A 24531-nucleotide genomic window follows, 5' to 3' on the forward strand; every position below is an offset into this window, starting at 1 on the left:
GGCTAACACGTGTTTTTAGAAAAAAAATTTAGTTACAATTGAACGTCATAGATGGCGATGTTGGTCCTAAACAGTCGTTAGAATACTGAATTCGCGAGATTTCGACAGTTTTTCGTCGATCTTTTTATCATTACTTTATCGAAATGACATGTAGAACCCTTCAGTTCGTATGATTCTCAACATAGACTGCAAAAACCTTTAACATAAATGTAAATGTCGGTAATGGGACGCGCCAGCTTATGTTCCCACTTGAGTACTCAAAACGGTATTCCCACCAAAAAGGGTATTGATGAATTTTATTTTATCGACGTCGATTATATTTCTTAGCGCCTTTCATATCCTCTTAAGTGGAAAAAAAAGTATATCAAGCGTTCAAAATAGTTTCTTATGTAAACTGCAGATCCTCGTCGACAAGAGTTTCGGTCCAGCGAAGGAACGGACTTAGAGGGATCGAGATTTTCTGAAATCGACGTCGCGGTGGAAACCGAGATCGATGATGCTCGTTAAGGATCGAAGGTGAATCGCGATGTACACGCGAAAGAGCAGAGGCGTGCGTGGATGCCAATTTATGCATTCTTGCTCCGGCGACACCCACACTGCCCGGCCCGACACACTCGGGGTTCCACCCTGAGGAACTCTCAGACACACGTCTGGAGGAACTCTCGACGCCAACGTCCTTAGGCTGCGACTCTTGGCTTGCCAATTATGCAATGCACTTTTAAGATTATCAAAATAAACTCCTAATCTAAAAAATCTTAAGGAATTCTAAAGGGTTTTGTACGGGCGATTTTTTGAAAGTTCTGGATAATTTTAACCCACCGTAATTATCGTCATCTTTATTGCTTTCGTTGCTTCCCAGGTTCATTTTGTCCACACCCACGTCTCCTTTCATATAGGAAGTTTTAACTTTTTTCAAAAATTCAAGGCCACTATTACTATTCAAGACCTCTAGTACGTTATCCAAGAGCCTTTAAAGTTTAACGTTAAAGTTCTTTAATAAGAACTAAAATATTCACAATAAATATTTGAGCTCAAAATTTCTCTTGTGCCGAAAAAGATTTTTAAGAGGGTTGTGGAGGGTTAAAAATTCAGTGCGCGGCCACCGTGCGCATTGAAAGATAAACTAACAATAAGTAAATGCGTGTTGTTAGATAGTATTAATTATCTTAATTATTCTTTTATAAAATGTCCTTATGAGTTAGGTGCTGGTTGTTTTGGGCAGAATTCTTTTTTTCTCCTGTTTGTAATGTTTTTATTTCACTTTAATCGTTAATAATTAACAGAGCAAGTAATTCACTACCGGTAACGAAAATTGTTGCGCAAATTGAGTCAAACTAAAGTACAAAGATAAATGTAAAAAATAATTATATAACTATTACTAGAAAAAAAAAAAAGAATTTGAATGAGATACTAATAACAATGAATTCTCTATATAATTAGTTTCTCTAGAATTCTCTATATAATCTAGATAATTCTAACGTCAATTTCCAAGATCAAGCCAGAACCATAGTCGCTGATTAACATTTTATACATCAAATTGAAATTAAATAACACCAGCCAGTATCTTTACGGAAATTATGTTAATACTAAAACTCGTACATGTAAATTGTACTTAACTGAGAAAAGAAAAAAAGCGTTTTACTTTCCGAATCGGGCTCCTTTTATAACATGCGAACTTACATTTACCTACTACAGTGTCGTAAGAAGTTTGACTTAAAAAACGTCTAAATAAGACGATCGAAGAAATGCGTGGTATTTATAAGGTCTGATAAAGATCGGGTAAAGGAAGAAATCGAAAATGGGGCTCGAGGTCGGCATATGCAAATCGAGTTTTCACGGTTAAGTATCCACAGATTCCATAAAATGGTAAGCGATGCGACAAAATGTTTCCTACAAAAGTGGTTCGCGGTGATACGCGGAGGGAATTTTGTTCGAAGCATTTTCTGCCAGCATGCGCCGTTAAGACAACACGTTGAATTTATCACCCCATAGAATGCTGTTACGACCGTGAGCGCCGCGACGGCCGTCCCTAGAAATTCCTGGCGCCGACATCTCGGACGCCGACGTCTCTAACAAGGGAAGGCCACGCTTCACGCATCGCCCTCAATGAGATTTTACATCGGCACGAGGGAAGGCAAAGTGACTTCGCACGTGTCTCGAGACATCTGCCAATGGGTCTGGCCTTTCAAAATTGAAAAAAAAAAAAAAATGTATTTTCGAAACGTTGAGCCTAATCGCGCTCATCTTCAAAGAAAAACTAGTGTTACGGTGGGACGAAGTGACGAAAAATAAGCGTTTACCTAAATGTTGAAAAGATTATTTTAGAACTTTGAAAAATTCAACATTTTTATCTTATTTTCGGGAGTATATGTATTCGATATGGAACGGGAAAATGTAAATTAGCTGTAGGTGTTTTTTAACGATTTTTCAGTAGTTAAACATTCAAACGCCATTTTCTTCAAACATTTTTGCATACGGTGTAGGTAAGATATAAAATAATGCACCGATCCGATCGGTCTGAAATTTTAAAAGCTTGTTTTATTTATCCATTCTCTCAAAATGCTTATTTTATCATACTTTTTGCATAAGAAATAACCGGATCATACTTCTTAATGGTATAATATTTTGTTATCATTAGTCTTTTTTATTATTTAATAGTAACTTAATAAACACCGAAAAGATGTATTTCATTGTATGGTGCATTTCCTCAGATAAGAATGTTTAAAAATAACTCCATTTCTCGGTTGTCAAAGTAGAACGACTTCTTAATTCCATCATTTATAAAAAGTATCATGACATCCTCGGGAGACGAAAAATGGACTCAGGATACAGGAAGAAAAAGGAATAAAACTCCTATAAATATACATTTCGTTTAAAAGCCGCGGTTACAGCTATTTCTGCAACATATGAATGCTCGTTTTCGGAAAGAGCTCCGCAAGCGGTCATCTGTCCCCAATAAGCCTCTAAGCATCTTACCATAAACCTCTTTATCCATTAAAAAAGATTCAAGTGTTGATCGGATTCGGAGCTGCCTACTTTGCTAAAATGACGCGGAGGCTCGACGCATACAAACCCCGTGTAAAGTAAGACTAGAAACGAGGCCTTCATTAATATTTCATTTAATACCACTCTTATAATAAAAATGTCAATAAAATTCCCTGCGTAATCTCCTAGCCGGAGAAACAGGTCCTATTAAACCCTGGACTATTCCAGCCTTGATATTGAGACATAAATGCCATAACTGGGAAACAAGACCAAGCGGAACGCGCGTGTATGAACGTTTCGACTTTTTCTAACGCCTTAAGTGCAGTCTATAAATAATGCGCGCGTGTCACGATACATTCCATATCGAGTAATAAGACATCGCGCGCGGCCGATCAGCCCTGAAATTAGCATTAGTCGCGATGCAAGAGAAGTGTCCGACACCGTCTGGAAGGACTATTTCCGTCGACGCACCGTCGCGGTCTTCGTCTTCGTCTTCGTTGTCTGCATCGAGTCGCTAACAGGAGGTCTAGGACTCCCAGCCTGGTCTTCTCCGGGAAGAGGAAGCCGAAGAGAAATATCGACGTCCTCCATGGGGAATCTCCGCAAAGGGTCCTGCCCGAAAACGAGGAGCAAGGATTGGAATCTTGCTCCGAGAGATTCCCCGAATTATCGACCACTGCTCGAGGACCCTACCGTCCGACTGGCCAACACGCGCGACGCAACAAATCCGTCCAATTAATTATTTAATTTATTGCCGGCGATATATCGTTCAATAGCGTTGAATAACGCGCACCGGCTCGATATCAGAGAAACCGAAGAAACGGGGCGCGACCAAAAAATCCTGCCCTCCGGTCGAATTTAACCTGCACTTGATGGATTTAATTACACACGTAGTACCTCTGCTAAAACGTTTATATGTTAAAAAAAAAACCGTGACTTGTAAACGTCTTGTTCAGATCTTTTTCACCGGTATTAACCCTTTGCCGCACGATTTTGTTTAACCCCCCTTTTTTTTCCCACCTTACCATTTGCCGTTTTCTTTTTTTTTTTATTGACTAAGGAATTGACTGGCGATTTTAAAATTTGGCCCATTTTTCTCACGTTTCGCGGGTATTTCGTAACACGACTCCGACTCGTCATTGTGCACTGTTAAAAAAAAAAAAGTGGCAATTTTACCACATTTTATTGAAATTTTTAATCAGTCACGACATACTAACGTTATTACACATTTTCAAAGAAAATAAGTTACAAAGTGTATTATAAATTTAATACACAAGTGTATAAATTTCCATACATAATTTTACAAAATAACAGCAAGATGTTATGGTATTAGAAATACATTTAGGCATTTTTAACAAATGCATGCTGGTTGATTCTTAAGACATGGAATTTAACTTCTCTACGGTCTTGTACATCAAAAGTGTAGGAATTTCATGAATATTTTTTTAACAGTACACAGCAAGGGGTTAAGCAAAAGTACGTAACGGAAAATGAGAATAAAATCGGAAATAAAATCGCGATGAAAGGTACAACAGGTGGCACTCACCTGTCCATGAGGAGCACGTTGCCCCCGACCCTTTTGTGGCAATAGCCCCATACTGGAATCGAATTGAAAGTAATGTTGACACTGGAGTACTGAATGGGCTCGCCCATGTCTCTCGAGCCCCTGGCGCCCATTCCGCTAACCTGCATCACGAATTCCCCCTGGAATTCCGCAGGGAAATAGCAGCCTACCATGAACTGGGGGTCGTAGCTCTGAGCGGCGTCCGTGCCGTCAAATGAGACGTCTGCAAACGCAAAGAAAGAAGAAAAGAAATTACATTCCGAGAAATTCCAAGCCCTTAAAAAGAGAATCCACGATAAGCATTATAGGCATTCGGTAATCATGCCGATTAAATAATCGACCGAAAAAAAAGGACTAAATATAAACATCCAAAGCACTGGATCGCGTGAGAGGTTCCTTTTTGCGGTTTTCTTGTATCCGTTTGATCGAGAAAATGATGTCTTAAAGAACTCACGCGATAGAATGTGATTCTATATCGTCAATGTGGTCTTCGATCGTATCGCTTTTTAGAGATCATTTTTATTCTTTTTATTATTGGACGATGTTCTGTTGTTTTGTTGTTTAATGGTTTTAATGACGATAAAAAGTGCAGCTCCAAATACCGCGGACATTATTCACCGAGCGTTGATGTTGATTAACGGTTACAGGATTAATTACCGATTCTATATTGTCAATGTGGTCACCGATCGCATCGCCTTTTAGAGATCATTCTTATTCTTTTTATTATTGGACAATGTTCTGTTGTTTTGTTGTTTAATGGTTTTAATGACGATAAAAAATGCAGCTCCAGATACCGCGGCCATTATTCACCGAGCATTGATGTTGATTAACGGTTACAGGATTAATTACCGATTCTATATTGTCAATGTGGTCACCGATCGCATCGCCTTTTAGAGATCATTTTTATTCTTTTTATTATTGGACGATGTTCTGTTGTTTAATGGTTTTAAAGATGATAAAAAGTGCAGCTCCAGATACTGCGGCCATTATTCACCGAGCGGTGATGTTAATTAACGGTTACAGGATTAATTACCGATTCTATATCGTGATTTTCAATCGCATCGCTTTTTACAGATCATTTTTAGTCTTTTTATTATTGGACAATGTTCTGTTGTTTTCTTGTTTAATGGTTTTAATGACGATAAAAAGTGCAGCTCCAGATACCGCGGACATCATTCACCGAGCGTTGATGTTGATTAACGGTTACAGGATTAATTACCGATCAATCGTTCCATGAAGTGGCATTTCAATGTCCAGTGTTAATGACACGTTATCCAGTCAACGATCCGTGAAAGGTCGTCGCCGTTATGATTAAACGGCCACGTGGCAACAGGTGCAACTGCAGGTGAGGCATGCTAGGTACTTCCTGGTATGAATGGACGTCGTATAGAGTAAATAAGCCACAAATGGACGTTTCCTGGATACCGGGAATTATTCGCTATGGATGATGGCCGAACATTAATACCGACTAACGATATTAAGACACTTCAAAACTCTGAGTTCGTGCAATCTCTAGTACCAAAAGTAAGAAATCAAAAGTCCCAAAATCCTTTCCTCGGGACAAAATTTAAATTTCTATCCTTTTTATGTGAACGTTTACGCGGACAAACTGTTTTTTTATCTTATAATTATGAGCCACAGACATACGCGCAAATACATAGCATCGCGCTACGTATGTATGCAAGTGCGTATGTATTTGGCGCGAAACTCTACCGAGTTTCCTGATTTAAATATAGTGTTTGCTGAGGTTTTTTGGGAGAAAGCGATCTTTAACAAAGCCGTAGCTGCACTTTCGAAAGATGCGGTCGGAAAAATCAAAGCGTCTCGAAGGAACGCGCCGACATGGCAGTGACCTTATCGTCGGTGCATTCGAAGCGTTTCTTGAATTTTAAGTGTTAAAGCCGAGTCAGAAGAATCCTCTGGCTTCTGGCCACGTCCGCAATTACGAGCGAGCACGGCTCGTTTCGAGGAAAAAAATCACGGGACTCGCGGTTTTCTCCTTTCTGCGCAGAAGGCACTCGTGACGTGCACCTACGTAAACGTATATACTGTAATATAATCTAATATATTACAATATATTACAATACGTAGGACTTGTGTCAGTGTGCGATGCATACGTAATAAACATAGACCATGCATCTGAAAGGCGGAACAGCATAATAATTTGCCCGTAAGAGCTACTTTCGATTGACCGTCTAGAGGAATACAGTCCTTAAGGTGATATGAAAGAGCCAGCCTATATATATCTGAGAAGTCAAATCGTATATATAATCCAATATATTACAATATATTACAATACGTAGGACTTGTGTCAGTGTGCGATGCATACGTAATAAACATAGACCATGCATCTGAAAGGCGGAACAGCATAATAATTTGCCCGTAAGAGCTACTTTCGATTGACCGTCTAGAGGAATATAGTCCTTAAGGTAATATGATAGAGTCACCCTACATGTATCTGAGAAGTTAAATCGTTGGTGAAACTATTCTCCAAATTGGGTGTACCGATTCGTTTCAAATTTTACCACGTGAATATGGAGACCCTAGAGTAGGTCCTGAAACTCTACTGAAAATCTGAAAATTATTTAGTGGTATCAAGAGAAGCGTATGTGTTTTTCTGTTGTGTGCCAAACCGTGCGGTCGCCGGATTGTTGTTAAAAAAGAAAAAGGAAACTAGCGTGTGCTTGAAAGCACGGCTGGAATTTCTCGGACCGTGGATACAATCACTTTTTTACGGGCCCAATTCGTCCTAATCGATTCGACTCATTTCCACGCGAGCTTTCGATCCAGTCCTTTTCTCAATCTTGTGGGAACATCGATTCTCCCGTGTGGAACGGCCTTTCGAGGTTGCCGTGCAATTACGAGAGACATTTTTTGTGCCCCCCTTCAGGAATCCACAGATAAAAGTACGGATAAGGCTTTCTTTCGAAGTGGACAACTTCTCGACCAAGTCGTTCCTCGTAACTATCAAAAACTATGAATTAGAATTATTTTCCGCTAAGTTAAAGAAACTGAGTGCGTTTTGACTTCCTAAGGCCTATCTAAAAATCTACACTTTTCATAACAATTCTACTCATTTATCAACATCCCTCTTGAGATATGTTCGATATAAATTGAACCTATTCTGTAAACGAAAATTAATTAAGACGATTGTGTCGTCACTTCAAATGATGAATTATGTTTTATACAATTTATCTGCGACGTGAGGGCGTACGCCGACGTGGTTATGGGGGATGACCGATCAGTTCCGAATAATTAATTTGTTTTCTCCATTTGCACAGTTGTATATTATTGTCTTCCGGAGATCATATTAAAAATGTGGTGATTAAGACCGCATGTGGTACGTTTTTGTGTGGTACGTTTGAGGGTTGCTGGAATGCATCGTTTCTCTATAGGGATACCCTTTTTAGCGAAGGGGAGGTTGAATCAAGAAAACCAATGGTGGATTGGTTTTTTTTTGTTTTATGTGTCTTAAAAATGCAAATTAAATGTTGTGAACTTAACAATTTTATTTTTTTTTTCAATCGTTGCAGGAAAGTTCCATTCTTCAAGTAGCTCCGATCGATGACTGTCCTGCCGAAAAGTGAGTAACCAGGTGTTTGTCTCCTACCATTTTCGTTCGCGTACCTTGACATTCGTTTCTGCGGTTTTTCTCTTTATTTTCTTTTGTGTCCATAAGCAGCTCAACCACGGTACCGCGCCCCCCGCAGGTCCTCGACATTCCGTTTTGCCTGTGCGAATCCTGGTAGAAGGTGCACCAGGTGCATCTTCGCTCATCCGGAGGTCCTTAATTCTTGGGCCCCGGTAAATCCTTAATGAATAGCGAACGTTCGATTCCACATAATCGTTTCGGAAATTAATGGTTCCCCTCCTTCGGCCCTTTTTTTGCCCGTGGAGGCCGGGAAATGCGAGGGGAAAGGAAGAGAGGAAAAAGGAGCCCAGGTGGAGGAGAGCGAACGGGAGCAATCTCGGGTGTATTATTTCTGAAGGACTTCAGGCCTGCAGAGAAGGATAGAAGACGAGAGGGAGGGAGAGAGCACGTATCATCTTCGAAATAGCACCCTTATCCTTGTTCCTCTCCATCCTTCCTGGCCAGGAGAGGTCCTCTTCTTGTAGATCGTTCTCATTGAAGTACGGCCTCACCCTCTTTCCAGAGGAACCACATAATGGACGTTCCCGAGATAACGCCACTGAAGATCGATTGTTCTCAACAATATTATCATACATGTTTAGCAAAACATGTTGAATTAAAATTAGTGCGTAGTCGCGAGGCGCGTTGGAAGCGAAACTTCGAAGTTAAGGAGAATTATTATTAGCTATTCTTTATTACTGTTTCACGAAATGTCTATTCGCGTTCGGTACTGGATGTTTTAGACGTAACAATACTAACACACGCCACTGAAGATCAATTGTTCTCAAGGATCTTATCATGTATATTTAGCAAAACATGTTGAATTAAAATCAGTGTGTAGCCGCGAGGCGCATTGGTAGCGAAACTTCGAAGTTAAGGAGAATTATTATTAACTATTCTTAATTATTCTTTCACGAAATGCCGTTTCGCGTTCGGTACTGGATGTTTTAGACGTAACAATACTAACACACGTCACTGAAGATCGATTGTTCTCAACGATCTTATCATGTATATTTAGCAAAACATGTTGAATTAAAATCAGTGCATAGCCACGAGGCGCGTTGGAAGCGAAACGAAGTTACCGAGAATTATTATTAACTATTCTTTATTACTGTTTCATGAAATGCCTTTTCGGTACTGGATGTTTTAGACATAACAATACTAACACATAAAGACGAACGTAAGTAGTACTTGACTGAGAAAAAGTCTTTCACTTATCGATACGCTCCTTTTTCTTATCATGCGAACTTGCCCCACAAGTATCGTAACATAAGAAGTTTCACTTAAAAATATTAATAATTCAGAAAATGACATTACTCTCGGAAGAAAATACGGATATCATAATTTTAGATTATGGTAACCTAGAGTAGAGGTATGTAAAATTCAAGAGCTCGTCTGTTTGGCGAATCGATGATCCATGTAATGCGAAGGCGGAACATGCGATGGTCAGTTCCTTCTTCCTGACGTAACTGTCTTCTGGATTCCCCGTATACTTGATAGTGGATTCCTTCTTGGGAAGGGCAGAGGCTATGTTTTTTCCCATACATTAAATCGACAGATCCGACGGGGGTTTTCGCGGCAAAATGCCCGTGAGGAGAGTTCCCTCGTGGGAAACCACGGAGAGGGGAAGAATTTCATCGTCCAGCGATGTTCCGGCCGCTCCCACGCGTGAAGTTCCTTCCGGAACGGCCCCCAGGAAGAGTCTACGAAGTCGTTCACCGCATCATCCCCGTTACCGTTCTGCCCGAGGAACCGTTTCGAGGAGTCCCTTTCCTCGAATGCAGTCTACTTTCAATTCGCCGGTTGCAAAAAGTGGGATTCGCTCTGCGCAAAAGCGAGATCGGTCGTACCTTCCGCGTCACGATTTTCATAAACAAGTATAAAAAGCTTCATCCGACATTAATCTTCTCTTTAAGGGCATCCGAAAGCTCAATCGTTCATGAAACTTTTCTACGAACTGGGTGTACCGAATCGTTTCAACCCTTACATCGTGAACATGGAGGTCATAAGGAAGGTCCTGACACTCATGAAATTTCATTTTTTATCAATAATCTTGAAAATATCTATAAAGATATTTTTAAAAATTTGCAATTTTATGGGTGTCAAGACCTTCCTTATAGCTCCTATATTCACATTGTCAAGTTTGAAATGATTCGGTACACCCAGTTCGGAGGAAAGTCTCATAAACAAAACCCCTTCGACGCCTACTTTCATGTCGCCTTAACTAGCCATGAAGATATTCGACCTCAATTTCGTATCGTAAATTCTTATAATACGACCCTCGACATACTAGCATACGTAGGATCATGTTCATGTCTTCGGTAAACATTAAGTCTCAGTCGTGAAATTATCTTCCGATACTCATTATAATATCATTTATCCAGATAAAATCAAAGTCCAGCAGAGCAACGGTAGAATGAAGGTCTTAAGATCCTTCGGGACCTTAACTTCCCCCACGACGTGCAAAAAAAGGATATCGACGTCAAGGACATATCGGGATATCAAAGAGTAGGCCCAATCTTAATTATAATATAATTTATCCAGATAAAATCAAGATCCAGCAGCGCTAAACTGAAGGTCGTAAGATCCTCCAGGACCCCGACAACCTCGACGACGTGCAAGAAAAGGATATACATGTCAAGGACGTGTCGAAACATCGTACAAAGAATCGGCGGCATGAGCATACCCAGCGCGATACACTTATAATTAAAAAACCATCAACTCCCCCTCGAGAGTACAATCGTGGAAGGTCCTCGGCGGTTCCCACAGGAGACTCCCGAGGACCTTCCCGGAGGAAATCTCCTCGCCAGAGGTGTGGCCCCGTCCCCGGTCACGGAGTATATAGTAGGTGGATGTTCGTTCCTCTTGTGCTCTATCACGGTGCGAGACCTCGTGCGTTCGGTTCTCAGGAACCTGAGACCCTCGGACCTCGTGTACATAATGCGAGGAGCGCGACAGACACCGTCGTCCCGAGGGAACGTGGGGAAGGAGCGCGAGCCAGGAGAGGGACTCCCCTCGGCCGTTGCTCTCTCCCTCTCCGTCCCACCCCGGGCCCTCCCTCGTCATCTCATCTCGGCCGCTTCCTTTTCGTCTCCCTCCCTTTCCGCCGGATCTCTCTCCTCCCCTTCTTCGTCCTCTCTCTTCCTCTCTCTATCGCTCCTTCCACGAGAGAGACGCGAGGCGACCCTACGGACACGAGGTAGGCGCACCCCGGACCGAGGCGACGACTGAACAGGTGAATCGGGAGATCTCTACGAATCCACCTATTCCCACGGGACCGCGACGTGGGAATATTTGGAAATCTCCAGTTCCGAAACGACGTTTCCAAATGAAACTTCTTATGATACGGTGGTGTGCGCAGGTTTTCCAAAGGGGCCCCATGCAGCAAGGGGTATGATTTAATTTTTATTTATAATCATCTTTGTGTTTATTTTATTTTAATCTTACCTCCGAAGTCAATTAGTGGCAGTGCTGGCTGTGCAAAATTGGCATTAAAATCGACAGTCGTTATTACGGACATCTTGTCTTAATTTCTCTTTTTTTTTTCAGTTAATTTGCGATATACAAGTTGCTAATACATTTTCGTTAACTGTAGTGCGTTACTCTCTCGGTTAATTATTGACATTTGAATTGAAATTAAGATAGGACAAACATAAAATAAAGGTAGCGATGACCGAAACAATTGGTATGGAATTATTATGAATAATTAATAACGTATAATAATTCTCTTTGACTTAAAAGTTTTACTTCTGATATGCGTGATAGCCTCGCACAAATTTTTTGAGGATGCTTGGAAGATTGTTAATTATTTAAATAATGAATGCAATCGATTCCAAGCTGCATCGCAAAAATGGTACGCATTCCAAACGAGAATCTTGACAATTTTGAACAAATCTCTGAACGTTTATTTATTTGTTATTGGAAATCCGGGACAACCTCGCAGGAGTAAAATGCATCCTCCCCTCCACCCACCCACCCATACAGGAGGCGGCACACGACCAACAGGTGAAACGGGAATGGAAGCTCGGACCTATGTATTCCCACAGGCCACGAGTCAATCGGGACCACGTGGGAATCTGTCAAACTTTCAGACCCCACAAAAAGATCTTTGGATCACCTTCGGATATGAATAAAAAACGCGGATCCACCGGAAAATATCACTTTCGAAGAACACACTTATCGATGCGAATGTCGTGATGCACCTCGTATAAAAATGTCTGAATTGCACATTTTTCAATCCATATTTCATGATTGTTCATATTTTGAGGATAGTTTTTGCTAAAACTTATCCTTGATAATTCAGTTCTATGCAAACGAGGCAAATGTTGCCGCCAAATTTCGTAATGTACTCCGTATAAAAATGTCTGAATTGCACATTGTTCAATACGAATTTCATGATGATTAATATTTCGACGAAATTTTTTGCTCAAACTTATCCCAGATAATTCAGTTCCATGCAAACGAGGCAAATGTTGCAGCCAAATTTCGTGATGCACTCCGTATAAAAATATCTGAATTGCACATTGTTCAATACAAATTTCATGATTATTAATATATCGATGACATTTTTTGCTAAAACTTATCCTAGATAATTCAGTTCCATGCAACGAAGCAAATGTTGTAGTCTTCGAGGGTAAAGACCTTTTTTCAGGAAGTATTGAAAAACGTGCACGACGACGCACGTGCCGTGACAGCTGCACGACGGGTTGGGACGCACTCGTGTACATACGCACGTCTGGTACGTACGCTTGTACACGCGCTCGTGCATCGGAGGCGCCGCGTATAATTGTCCGGACTCGGGAGACGTATCCCGACTTGCGGTTATTTCACCGAAGGAATGTTAAAGAGATCTACCAGAGGTTTATACCTTCGGGTTCGTTAGTCACCTGAGACTACTCCGACGGGTCTATCTTCGACCGGATATACTTACATACATTGGTTATTTACATATCTACGTTTATGTGGTCGCGACGACGTGTACCTAGTCACGGGAATACGTGCACTGAGTGCCTATCTGCCAAGTGGAATCGACCTTAGGAAAAATACCGTAATTTATGGAACATTAAAATAACAAAATGTAATGTACGAATTAGTGATAAAGATATTATAGGAAAATAATAAAAGAATCAGTAGTCAAAGGAAGGGACTTTGATCATTTTCTTTCTTAAGTAGGGATCGTATACGGATAACAAGTTAATTTATAGATATTCTTGTTGAGTAAGATGGAGTTTATTAAAATATAGAGCACTTGTTCTTGGGAAAGGAAGTGTCCTAGCTCGGCATTATTTTATGCAAGGCAGTTTAAAGGATCTACGAGGAGGTCCATACCTTCGGGCTCGTTAGTTACTTGACACTACTTCGGTACTATCTTCGGTCTTGGGATCGGATATACTTACGTGCTTACTTCCTTAGGTACTTAGAATCGAGGGTGTGCACTTATGTGTCCGAGAGTGCCTCCTTACAGTGACTCGAAGAAAAATGTACTAAGAGCCGACCGTATGTACGAGTAGGTACATTGTACGGTAACGCGATATGACGAGGCAAAGGAGAGTTGAAAAGAAAGGTATCATCTCGGTGCCGTATGAAATAGATAAGGCCGTGGAGGATAAGAGAGAGGAGCAGACAGGAGACGAGAGATGCTCTGCGCATTTTGGAAATGAATTTCGAAAAATGAAAGCTGAACAGTGTTTCTGGCCATCCGTCCATTTCTATTAAATTGGAGGGGAATGGTTTAAATGGAAATATCGATAAATTCTGATAAGTGAATCGCATATGGTCTATCAAATAGTGGTAATTTTAATTTTAGGTACTAGACGAAACTCGGATATCCACCCCAAAAATCGAAATTTTCAAAAAGTACACGGTATTTTTCATTGCAATTGCAGACTCTACATTAAGAAATAAAAAAGTTTAACTTCAATGATTTTTTTTACAATTTTTCTATCAAGCTTGAAATGATCTTGAAAGCAAAATTCATTAATTGAAAAGTTAGGTTGAAAATTACCTATTCGAATTAAGTTATGTATATGAATATAATTTCTTTATTGTGTTCATATACAATTTTACGTTGTAATTAAAAATAATCATATTCTATTCGAAAAATGAGACTTCTAATTCAAATAAACCATTTTTTAGCTAACGACCCCATTCATACATTACACTTTTATGATAATTTCAAACATAATGGAGGCATTTTCAAATAAAATCTTTCAGATAAAACTTTCCCATTTATTAACGTAGAATCTGAAACAGCAATAAAAAACATTATGTACCATTTGAAAAACTCGTCTTCCGGCGTGGATATCTTGTTTCCGCTTAATACCAAAAGTTGAAATTATACCTATTCGATAGAACACGCCTAATTCATTTATCAGGATTTTTCCAGGTTTCCATCTAAATAATTCCTCTTTATTATGATAAGGGTGGACGGTCAATCAGCATCTTGTATATAATAAACAAGAAAATATTAAATACAATAAAAGGGAAATAAATTTGAATTCGACCCATGGAACGCCAAGAAATATTAAACCGTTGCCATAATTAGTTTACACGCTTTCGCTGCAGTCAGAAACATTTTATATATATTTCAGTAAGTACTCCAGCCTCTTATTGAAATAAGTAACCCTTGTTCGTGGTCGGCTGCTCGTCTCCAACGACTACCAATAATAGCGACGCGTGAAATTTATGACTGCACCGAACGCAGCATCGCGCCGCAATTAATCATGTCGGTAATTGCGCATCCTACGACCCTACGTCTGCGGTACCGAGTCGAGATGCTGCCAACCGCTTCGAAAACTGTTTTACATTTTTAAAGGAAATGCGGCTTCGGAGCCCCTCGCCATTCGCAAAAAGTTTCGACTCGCGGCCTCTTTCCTTCGCAGCGAGAAATAGTACCCTGTCAATAAGTCTTCTTATCAATATTTTACTTACTGCACATAAAATCCTGTATAACAATAATTCACTTGGGTCGCTACTCAATGACAATAAAAAGTTGGCAACAATCCCTGCACACATAAGAGTAATAAAATTCAAAAACATGATTTTACTCCGTCTACTCAGATTTAAACGATTTCATTTTAATGACAAATATATTTGCAATTTTTTATAACAAATATTTCGAATAGTAAACGATTGGCAGCATATAAAATAAAGGTAGCTCTTGCATATATTGATATAATAAAACATATAATGATAAAATAAAATAAAAGTAAGGAAACAAGTTCAGGAAGATGGTTTATTTCTAGTTGAATTCTATGACCGTCAGATTTGATGGCAAATATTTTCGGTATATTTCGCACGTTTAGCGAGCGATCGATTTTAAAACGTCAACTTTCATTTGCATACATTGTATAACAAGGATAACCGAGCGGACGCTCCGCGAGCATCTACGCAACGCCGAGAATAGAAAGGGGGAAATAAAGGACTCGGAATTTTCACAGTGGATTCCCATGAGTTAATAAGGAACAGATAGAGAGAAAGGCGGGCCCGCAGCGGAAACGCCAGTTTTAACGGGAAGATAAAGATTATACACACGATGCGCCCGTGTTAAAGCGGGCTTTACGGCCGCGCGATAAGCTCTCGCGATATCGTCTTACTGTTGGTAAAATGACGGCGAACTGACGGGAAAGACCGCGTTTGTTTATAAACGTCACCTTAACCCTTTCCGGTCTCACCGTCGAAAGTTTGCTCTTCCATTTGTCGGGCAATTTGCCGAGGTGGTATGATTACAATTCAATATTCCTCGCCGACCTACGTGAGAGATATTAAAAAACCGCACTTCAAAAGGGTTGAAAATTATGTGTCAGTTAAAAATGACTTATACGTATACACTCCATTTCTACACTGTTAGAAAAAATATTAGATTTTTATAACATTTTCAAATAAAATGTATAACATATATTATAAATTTGTGTTGATCGGTACTTGATATTAAATGTTTTATTTGCAAACAATCAAATTTGACATATGTTCCGGGCACGTTTGAGGACGATTTTAGAAACGGCTCTACTTTAACAGCCGAAAGAAATTTGTTTGCAATTATCGTGGTATCGAACCCGGAAATCACGGAAAAGTAGCAATTACGTAGTCTATGATGCTCTCGGAGTCTTCTCTCGATTGTAAGAATTTTTAAAAATATTATTTAAATATTTCTCGGACTAAAGAAAGTCGCTACAATGCGTCTCCGTCACTACCACCGATACTTGTCATCTTTCGATTAAGTTTGTTTAAAAATAGACTTATGTAAACGATCATAAAATTAAAAACTCATGTCATAAATTTGCAAATAATGCGTACTAAATGACTTTCGAATATCAAATTTATAATTTTTCCCCGCAATTTCGCAGAATTACAACACGGTGTTATAAAATCGTAAATTTACTTAGAATTTTATAATAAATGTATACAAATTCCGTACTAAGACATCAAATTTATAATTTTACTGCAACCTTATGTACTAAAAGTGTTTCATGAATTTTTTTTAACAGTGTAGTTTAAGTTCTTTTATTGAAACACACGTGGGTATAGAAACGCTAAAGACTTCGTACGAATTATTTAACTGCCTGAGACATATTCCCAAGCGATAAGCGTACCAACTGGTTCTTGACAAAATTTCGACTTCCTGTCCTCGACCAGAATCTGAGAATTTCCCAGGTGCGCGACTATACCTCGTGTCGCCATAAGAGGAACCAGTTTGTACAGACGAGATGTACCCGCGGTTAAATCGATAGTTTCCGTTAAAATCGCCGGCTGTGCTACCAGACCAGGAATTACAAGCCATTAGTAACTCAAAAGGTGACAACCAACAAGTGGGAAAAGGACTGCACTAACCGCGCGTCTTCGTAGCATTAGACCGCACCTCGAATAAATCTCCCTGTTTTCCCTATTTTCATACCATTAGCTCGGAACTCACCCCAGAAATATTTTTCATCAACGCAAATCTTCATTTTCGCACAGTGAGTGAAGATATACGCGGTGAATAATTGCCGACAAAAGAAAGGAAAAATGAAAGGCACCGACGATTAGCGTGAAATTTCTTGACTATGATTAGTTGATCTTGAATTCGCGAAATTCATGTCTAATCGAAGACATTTTTGCACAGTGAGTGAAGATATACGCGGTGAATAATTGCCGACAAAATAAAGGAAAAATCAAAGGCACCGACGATTAGCGTGAAATTTCTTGACTATGATTAGTTGATCTTGAATTCGCGAAATTCATGTCTAATCGAAGATTAAAGTCCCCTGTTTGGTAACCATCTTAAGTTGGACGATTAACTCGTGTTACGTGTAAGGCATTTTTTGATTAAGGATTTTATCTCGTATTTTGGGGCTACGGGGCCAAAGTGTACGAATTCTGCAAGAAGTATCTTTATTTTCTTGAGACCGCTTGTACTAACCACGATTATCGTGAATTTTCTTAACTATGATAAATTAATCCAGCACTTACAGTGGAATTTATATTTCATCGACAAAAATTATTCTAACCGAAGATTAAAATCCGCTTTTTGGTACCCACCCGAAATCAAGTAATTAACGCCAATCACGCGTTAAATACTCCTCGATCAAAGATGTTGATTCGAACATCGGAGCAACCGGCTCAAACACCGCGAGCACTATAAGTAAATTCTACCAAACCGTACGAAAATAACCTCTCCGCATCTAAAAACTCCTAAATCCTTAAAAGCACGTAAAGATATTCCCGACGCGACGGAACGAAAATCCTCGGCGATCAAAATGTCCTTCCGTGACGTTAAATCGAGTAATTTGTCGCGGTGGTTATGGCAGTTGGTTCCGTTCTTATCACGGGGGAGGTAAGGAACGATAGAGGAAACTAATTTGCCAACCAAGTGAATAAAACCTACAAATGAGTTCTATTAAGAAGCAATAATCAGGATATAATGGGCACTCGGCAAGATGGCGGCGGGTCGAGGGCGAGGCGGAGGCAAGATGGCGGCGGTCGCGCCGAAGAGGTTGTACCCCCGGCTTCGGATTAAGCGAGCCCGGTCACGGCCGCGGTGTCGAGTTACCCGCGAACTTCTTGCGCGCGTTCCCGAGGGCACAAAGGGATGGCTCTCCGGGAGGGACCTAAGTGGAATTCACTTCGGAGTCTCACGGTCCGGCGACTCGCGGGCCGCGGACTCGCGCTCCTTGCGGAACGACTCGCGCCATCATTAAGCCGGCCGTCCGGACCATTGCGAAAAATCACGGGGCGTCACGCTTTCTGATAACCCAGACGCGTGTCCTATTACAACCCGGGAAAACATCCCCGACTTCCGCCCTTGCTTTTTCCGCCTCTTATCTCGTTTCAATTCCCTCATCCGGAAGAAAGGAAATGGAAATGGCGACTCCGTTCTTTCGGTCCCTTTCGCGCGAGATGTCCGGTAGGGGAAATTATTTATCTATAAATTTCAATAAAATATAACAATATTTATCTGTTAATAATTAGTGAAGTACCAGTGCTGGGATGTTTCGCAACACTTTTATCCCGATTTTGGTTGGTGAGAAGAAATTTGCCTTTCTTTCAGGTGTTGAAAGAGGAAACAAATGGGACCTGTTACATCGAATCGCTAAGCGTGCCGATCGTTGCGAAAAGTCCCAGGACGTCACGCTTTCTGGTATCCTGGATGTGTGCCTCGTTACACGAAAGGAAAACTACGAGTGTTTCTGTCAGAAGGCAGCGATCCGATTTGAGGTTTACGCAGGACGGAAAAGGGTTTGCGTATTTCGTTTCGTCCTAGCGAGTTACTTGTACGACGCTTTGTGATAGAAATTAGTATATCGTATAGTTGAATATTGCTAGGAAAGGCAGTATTCCCAAATATTATTCCTGATATATTTGACAAGCAGGAAGGTAGGTGATTATTTTATAGTTGAATATTGCTAGGAAAGACAGTATTCCCAAATGTTATTCCTGATATACTTGACGAGCAGGAAGGTAGGTGATTATTTTATAGTTGAATATTGCTAGGAAAGACAGTATTCCCAAATGTTATTCCTGATATACTTGACGAGCAGGAAGGTAGGTGATTATTTTTCGGCGGTTCGCCTCGACGTCTTTTTACGCCGGAGGTTGATTACTGGCGCCACTTTGGGCGAAGGGTTTCTTTTCCCCGAAAAGCCGCGAGAGATCGGCGACATTCACGAGACCTCCGCAGGAGAACCGGAAGTGTCGGCAGAGTCGTTCTCGGCTTCTCCCTTTCATCGTGGCTCGCTTTACGAGCTCGTAAACTCGTAAAATCTACTTCTTGTCCCCTCGTCACGGCCCTTGTCCGTAATTGACGAATCTTTCAGGAATTCGCCCAACTTCCGGAACGCCTTTCCTCCCGGTAACCCGAGAAGATATGTCAATAATTTCACGCATAATCAATAAATAACAATGTTGCATCCTACCAAAAATTTGGTTCCTCGTTAAAGGCGATATTTCACTTCACGCTGATACGTTTTTTCCAAAGTAACGTACAATCTAGCATAGAAAGAAAATAATGAAAAATAGTGCATTTCGTAAATAGAAGAAAAGTGTTCCTACTTATTTATCACTGTAGGGGACATATTTCTTAGAAAGTTTTCGATATACGTGCAGCTTATACACTGTTAAAAAAAATATTGTAATTTAATAACATTTTTGTTGAAAGTTTTATTCAGAGATGATATACTAATTTTATAACATATTTTCAAATAAAATGTATAACATATATAATAAACTTAGTACATATGTGTAATAAATTTATAACATATAAAGAAATTTTTTTGTAATTATCGTGGCATCGAACCCGGAAATCACGGAAAAGTACCAATTACGTTGTCCATGATGCTCTCGGAGTCTTCTCTTGATTGTAAGAATTTTTAAAAATATTATTTAAATATTTCTCGGACTAAAGAAAGTCGCTACAATGCTTCTCCGCCAGTACCACCGATACTTGTCATCTTTCGATTAAATTTCTGTAATAATAAACTTACGTGAACGATCGTAAAATTAAAAATTGATCTAAAAAAATTTGCAAACAATGCGTACTAAATGACTTTCGAATATCAAATTTATAATTTTTCTCCGGAATTTCACAAAAATTCCAACACGGTGTTATAAAATTGTACATGGACTTAGAATTTTATAATAAATGTATTCACTATCAAGACGTGGCATTTATTATTTTACTGCAATCTTACGTACTAAAAGTGTACGAATTTTTTTAACAGTGTACGAGGCCTTCGGCGACCGAGCCTCGCAAAAAATGGCGCATTTCCGGCGACGTCCGGACAGGAAACTCAACAGGTTCCTGGCATCGGCGTTCGGCCGGTCGATTCGATTTTTCGGTCCTGTCGCCACATCCGGTGGTGCTCGAAGATGCGGCAAGATATCAGAGCTCGGATCTTCGGGAGGTTAAGGGGCCCACGGAGTGTGCAAAAAGCGACTTAGACGGATCCTAAAGGCTTCTTCGGGTTTCGCACTCGGCCGCTTTCGCGCGCCATATGGCTCCGAAGAACCTAACCTCTTTTCGGTGCCTCATCATCCTTCTGGAGCACAAAACGAGCCTTGGCCCGACAGATGCACGGATTCGGGTTCGCCCTTCGCTCTCAGCCAGGATTTTTTTTTTATTACCGGAATGAAACACGCGCTCTCATTCTCGCGCGTGCCGGGAGTTCATTTGTTTAGCTTAGGGGGACTGGAACCAATACGTATAAATGATGCACCCTTTATTAAAAAGGATATATATTGTACATTAGCGGTAACTTCACGCGTCACGTTTTCTTTCTTAATTGAAAAGGACATACCGAGTAAAAGATTTAACTTCGTATGTAATTCCCACTTATTCATCGTTGGTCCTTGACTCGTATCCCTTTCTTTACGAAAAAATGCGCCCAATTTAAATCCTTCTCGTTTAGTTTAATATTTCTTCATTTAATAACGGCAGGTAAGATTCAATTTTAAATGGAAAATGAATGGAAGGGTGTAATTAGTGTGCTAACCATTTTGATACTTACAGGCCATTTAAATAATAATTTGTCATGAAATAAAGCTTGTAAAAGTGTATGAGTGACATTTAATAACACAGCGGAGATAAAATTGTCATTAACGATCATTTCTTTTGAAGTCTTTCAAAAATGCGAAGGGAATCTCAAGAAACAAATATTAAATTACATAATTTCCAGCATCTAAACACGTGTATTGGAAACAGAATTTTAAGACAAACTCAAAGGCATATAAAGAAAAAAGGAAGAAGATAAAAACAGGTATGCAAGTAAATTTGATACTTAATTCGAAGTCCTTCGAGAAACTCTAATACGAAATGACGGCAATGTGGAATATGAATGGCATAACTACTGAAAGCGCGGATTAAATACCCACGCAAAACTGCCGGATTTATCGGATATTAGCCTCGAGGTCGAAGGAGTAAATCCGACGTCGAGGGTCCAGATGCGAAGCCCGCGTCGAGTCGGCGGAAGTAGGTGCAACCGGATGTCGGCGTCCAGGGGGCCAAATGAAAAGGAAGAGAAACAAATAATTAAACACGCGGGGATAAGGCGGGAAGACAAAGAGGAAGGCTCGGAAGCCATTTTCAGCGAAACTTTATCGTCGATCGATGGTTTCCTCCCCGCGATCACTACTCGGGAACTTACGGGGTACCACTTAGGGCCCGACAAAAAGGACTAGGACCCGCGGACGTAGACGAAAAAAAAAATAAGGGAGAGATGTAATAAGAGATAAAGGAGAGATTACACAAAGGGCACCGGATGATGCTGCGGTCCGCCGCCGAACGAAAAACGACCGGGTCTGAATTGCCGACCTAATCGATGAGAATCGCGGCTCGATAGCTTCCGGTCGCATACATCGGGCACCATTATTGCGCCGATCTTGCCTTTGATTTACGACCAAATTCTACCTGACGTAGGAACCCCTGAAACACGATCAAAATACGTACTTCCCATTATACTTTATAAGATTTTACGTGATTTATAGTACCGCTAAAAACTATTTTGTTCTGATTATAGTTAAGTAAACGACAAGGTCTCAAAGCAGTCATATCCGAGTCCAAATTTTATCCCTGCTTTGGGCTACGTATCCTAAGTAAGACCTCTTTTATTCCTATTTCACTCTTTGCGGAGACTTCCCAATATACTTTATAAGATTTTACGCGATTTATAGTACCTATAAAACTATTTTGTTCTGGTCACGATTAAGTAAACGACAAGGTCTCAAAGCAGTCATATCCGAGTCCAAAGTTTAGCCCTGCCTTGGGCTACGTATCCTAAGTAAGACCTCTTTTATTCCTATTTCACTCTTTACGGAGACTTCCCAATATACTTTATAAGATTTTACGCGATTTATAGTACCTTTAAAACTATTTTGTTCTGGTTACGATTAAGTAAACGACAAGGTCTCAAAGCAGTCACATCCGAGTCCAAATTTTAGCCCTGCCTTGGGCTACGTATCCTAAGTACGACCTCTTTTATTCCTATTTCACTTTTTACGGAGAGGTTGCCCAGTACCGGACACCTAAGATTTTCATGGAATTAATAAAATAATGCAATTTTGTATTTAAATTATTTCCCGGTTATTCCTAGTTAATACTCATAAGCAATCTGTTAAGGAAACGAAATGATTAATATCTTATTATAAGTAAACTGAAATCAAATATAAATTTTGGTCATAGATTTTTGGTGAACTCCAAATGCCGCTGAGTATTGGACATTTGAAGGATATGGCATGTAACGTCTGCCGGACTTAAAACGTTGTACTTCTGGTACAAGTATTGTTATTTGATAACTTCAGAATATCGGTAGAAACCTGCTAATCATTCATTCATTAATAATTCATGACGATTACCATATTGAATTCAATCTTCGTCATTGTCTTCTAAGCAAACTACACGGACCATCCGTGTAACCTTTCTTGCATGACTTTTTTTGGCTGATCTGTTTGTTTAAATTTTGATTTTTAAGTTTTTTCATGCTCTTTAGATATCCTCAAAGGTACACCTAGAAACAGTCATCGGATCATTAGAAGTTTACACAGCAGAAGAAATGAAATTATTTCCCACTGTCAAGATTTAAAGTTGGACCTCAACTGTATAAAAATTACATTTTTTTCTAATATCTCATATTCTATTTATTACCTGTATATAAAGGTTCTAAGTTGAATATAAATGTCGACTCGTATCATCATCACGAAGAACCAGAAACCAAAATCGGATACGCAAAGAGGCAAAGAGGTGAAATAAATGAAGAACAATTATTTTCCATTTTCAGGCAGATAAATGCAGTTCACTTGCTCTAGTGAAATATGTTTTTTAGAAGATCATAATATTCCTGGGTTGTATTTAGAACAGATACAGGGGACGGTAGTGGCTAATCGGCGCATAAATGTTCCGTAAATACGGAGCGTGGCATATTTGCGAGCTGTATTCCGTGTATAAATACGAGACACGATAATAGTTATTCCGCGCGTAAATACGCGTATGGGATAATCAGCCAGCCGCAATAAATACCGCAAATATTTACCCTATAACACGCATCTATATAGACCTTCCACATAAGCCGAGGATATCCTGGCCGAGTTTACTCGGCTATAAAAGCACTTGCTACGATTCCAGAAGTCGGGATAATTTATCCGGCCTCGGCTTGTACTTGTTGATCGTAAGCGGGACGATACGATCGCGTAAAAAACGGAAAACTCGATGACTTAAGTATTCAATTTACACAGACTTAAGGTACGGGTAATTATGCATTTCACTCGCAAGACTCCATGGCTTGTAAGTACTGTTTTCAGTTGCCACTACGAAGAAATTCAGCTCGCTAGAAAAATCAATCACATCATCGTCTCGAGATAATGGAATATTACGAAGCACTCGTCTTGCTCGTTAAGGTGATATGAAAGTGTCATATATACATACCAAAAGGACAAAATATTTATAAAACTTTTCTCCAAATTGGATGAACCGAATCATTTGAAACTTCGTCACGAGATTATGGAGGCCCTAAGAAAAAATGCGATGCTCATGAAATTTCATTTTTTTGAAGAAAAAAAAAAGTGTATTTATCTCGGACAAGAACCAAAAAAACAATTATTTTTTGGAAAAATGAAAATTTACGAGCAACGCGTTCTTCCTTAGGGCCTCCATAATCACGTGTTAACATTTCAGACAATTTGGTATACCTACTTTGGAGAAAAATTTCATAAATATCTTCACCTTTTGATATATATAGAATGATCCTTTCATATCGCCTTAATATCCTGTAGATATTGGAATAGATCGATCGCACTTGCCGAACAACCAAGAGAAAATGATATCGATCGATCGATAAATCAATCGAGTACGACTGCACATTCCCTCTCCTTATCAGGGCTTGGAATG

The 24531-nt window shown here is 39.9% G+C and overlaps 1 protein-coding gene across 1 annotated transcript in view; it reads right to left on the bottom strand.

Annotated features, from left to right (window-relative positions):
• Positions 1–4531: 4531 nt before the first annotated feature.
• The window catches only part of LOC111673865, a gene marked incomplete at its 3' end in the record, with an annotated part of 75855 nt that continues 55855 nt past the window's right edge, over positions 4532–24531 (bottom strand). The window contains exon 2 of the mRNA XM_023431716.1: positions 4532–4772. Coding sequence (XP_023287484.1) covers positions 4532–4772 — 241 coding nt within the window. The remainder of the gene's footprint in view (positions 4773–24531) is intronic.

Source organism: Orussus abietinus, unplaced genomic scaffold, assembly GCF_000612105.2.
Source record: "Orussus abietinus isolate OABI.00-Male unplaced genomic scaffold, Oabi_2.0 scaffold91, whole genome shotgun sequence".
NCBI lineage: Eukaryota > Metazoa > Arthropoda > Insecta > Hymenoptera > Orussidae > Orussus > Orussus abietinus.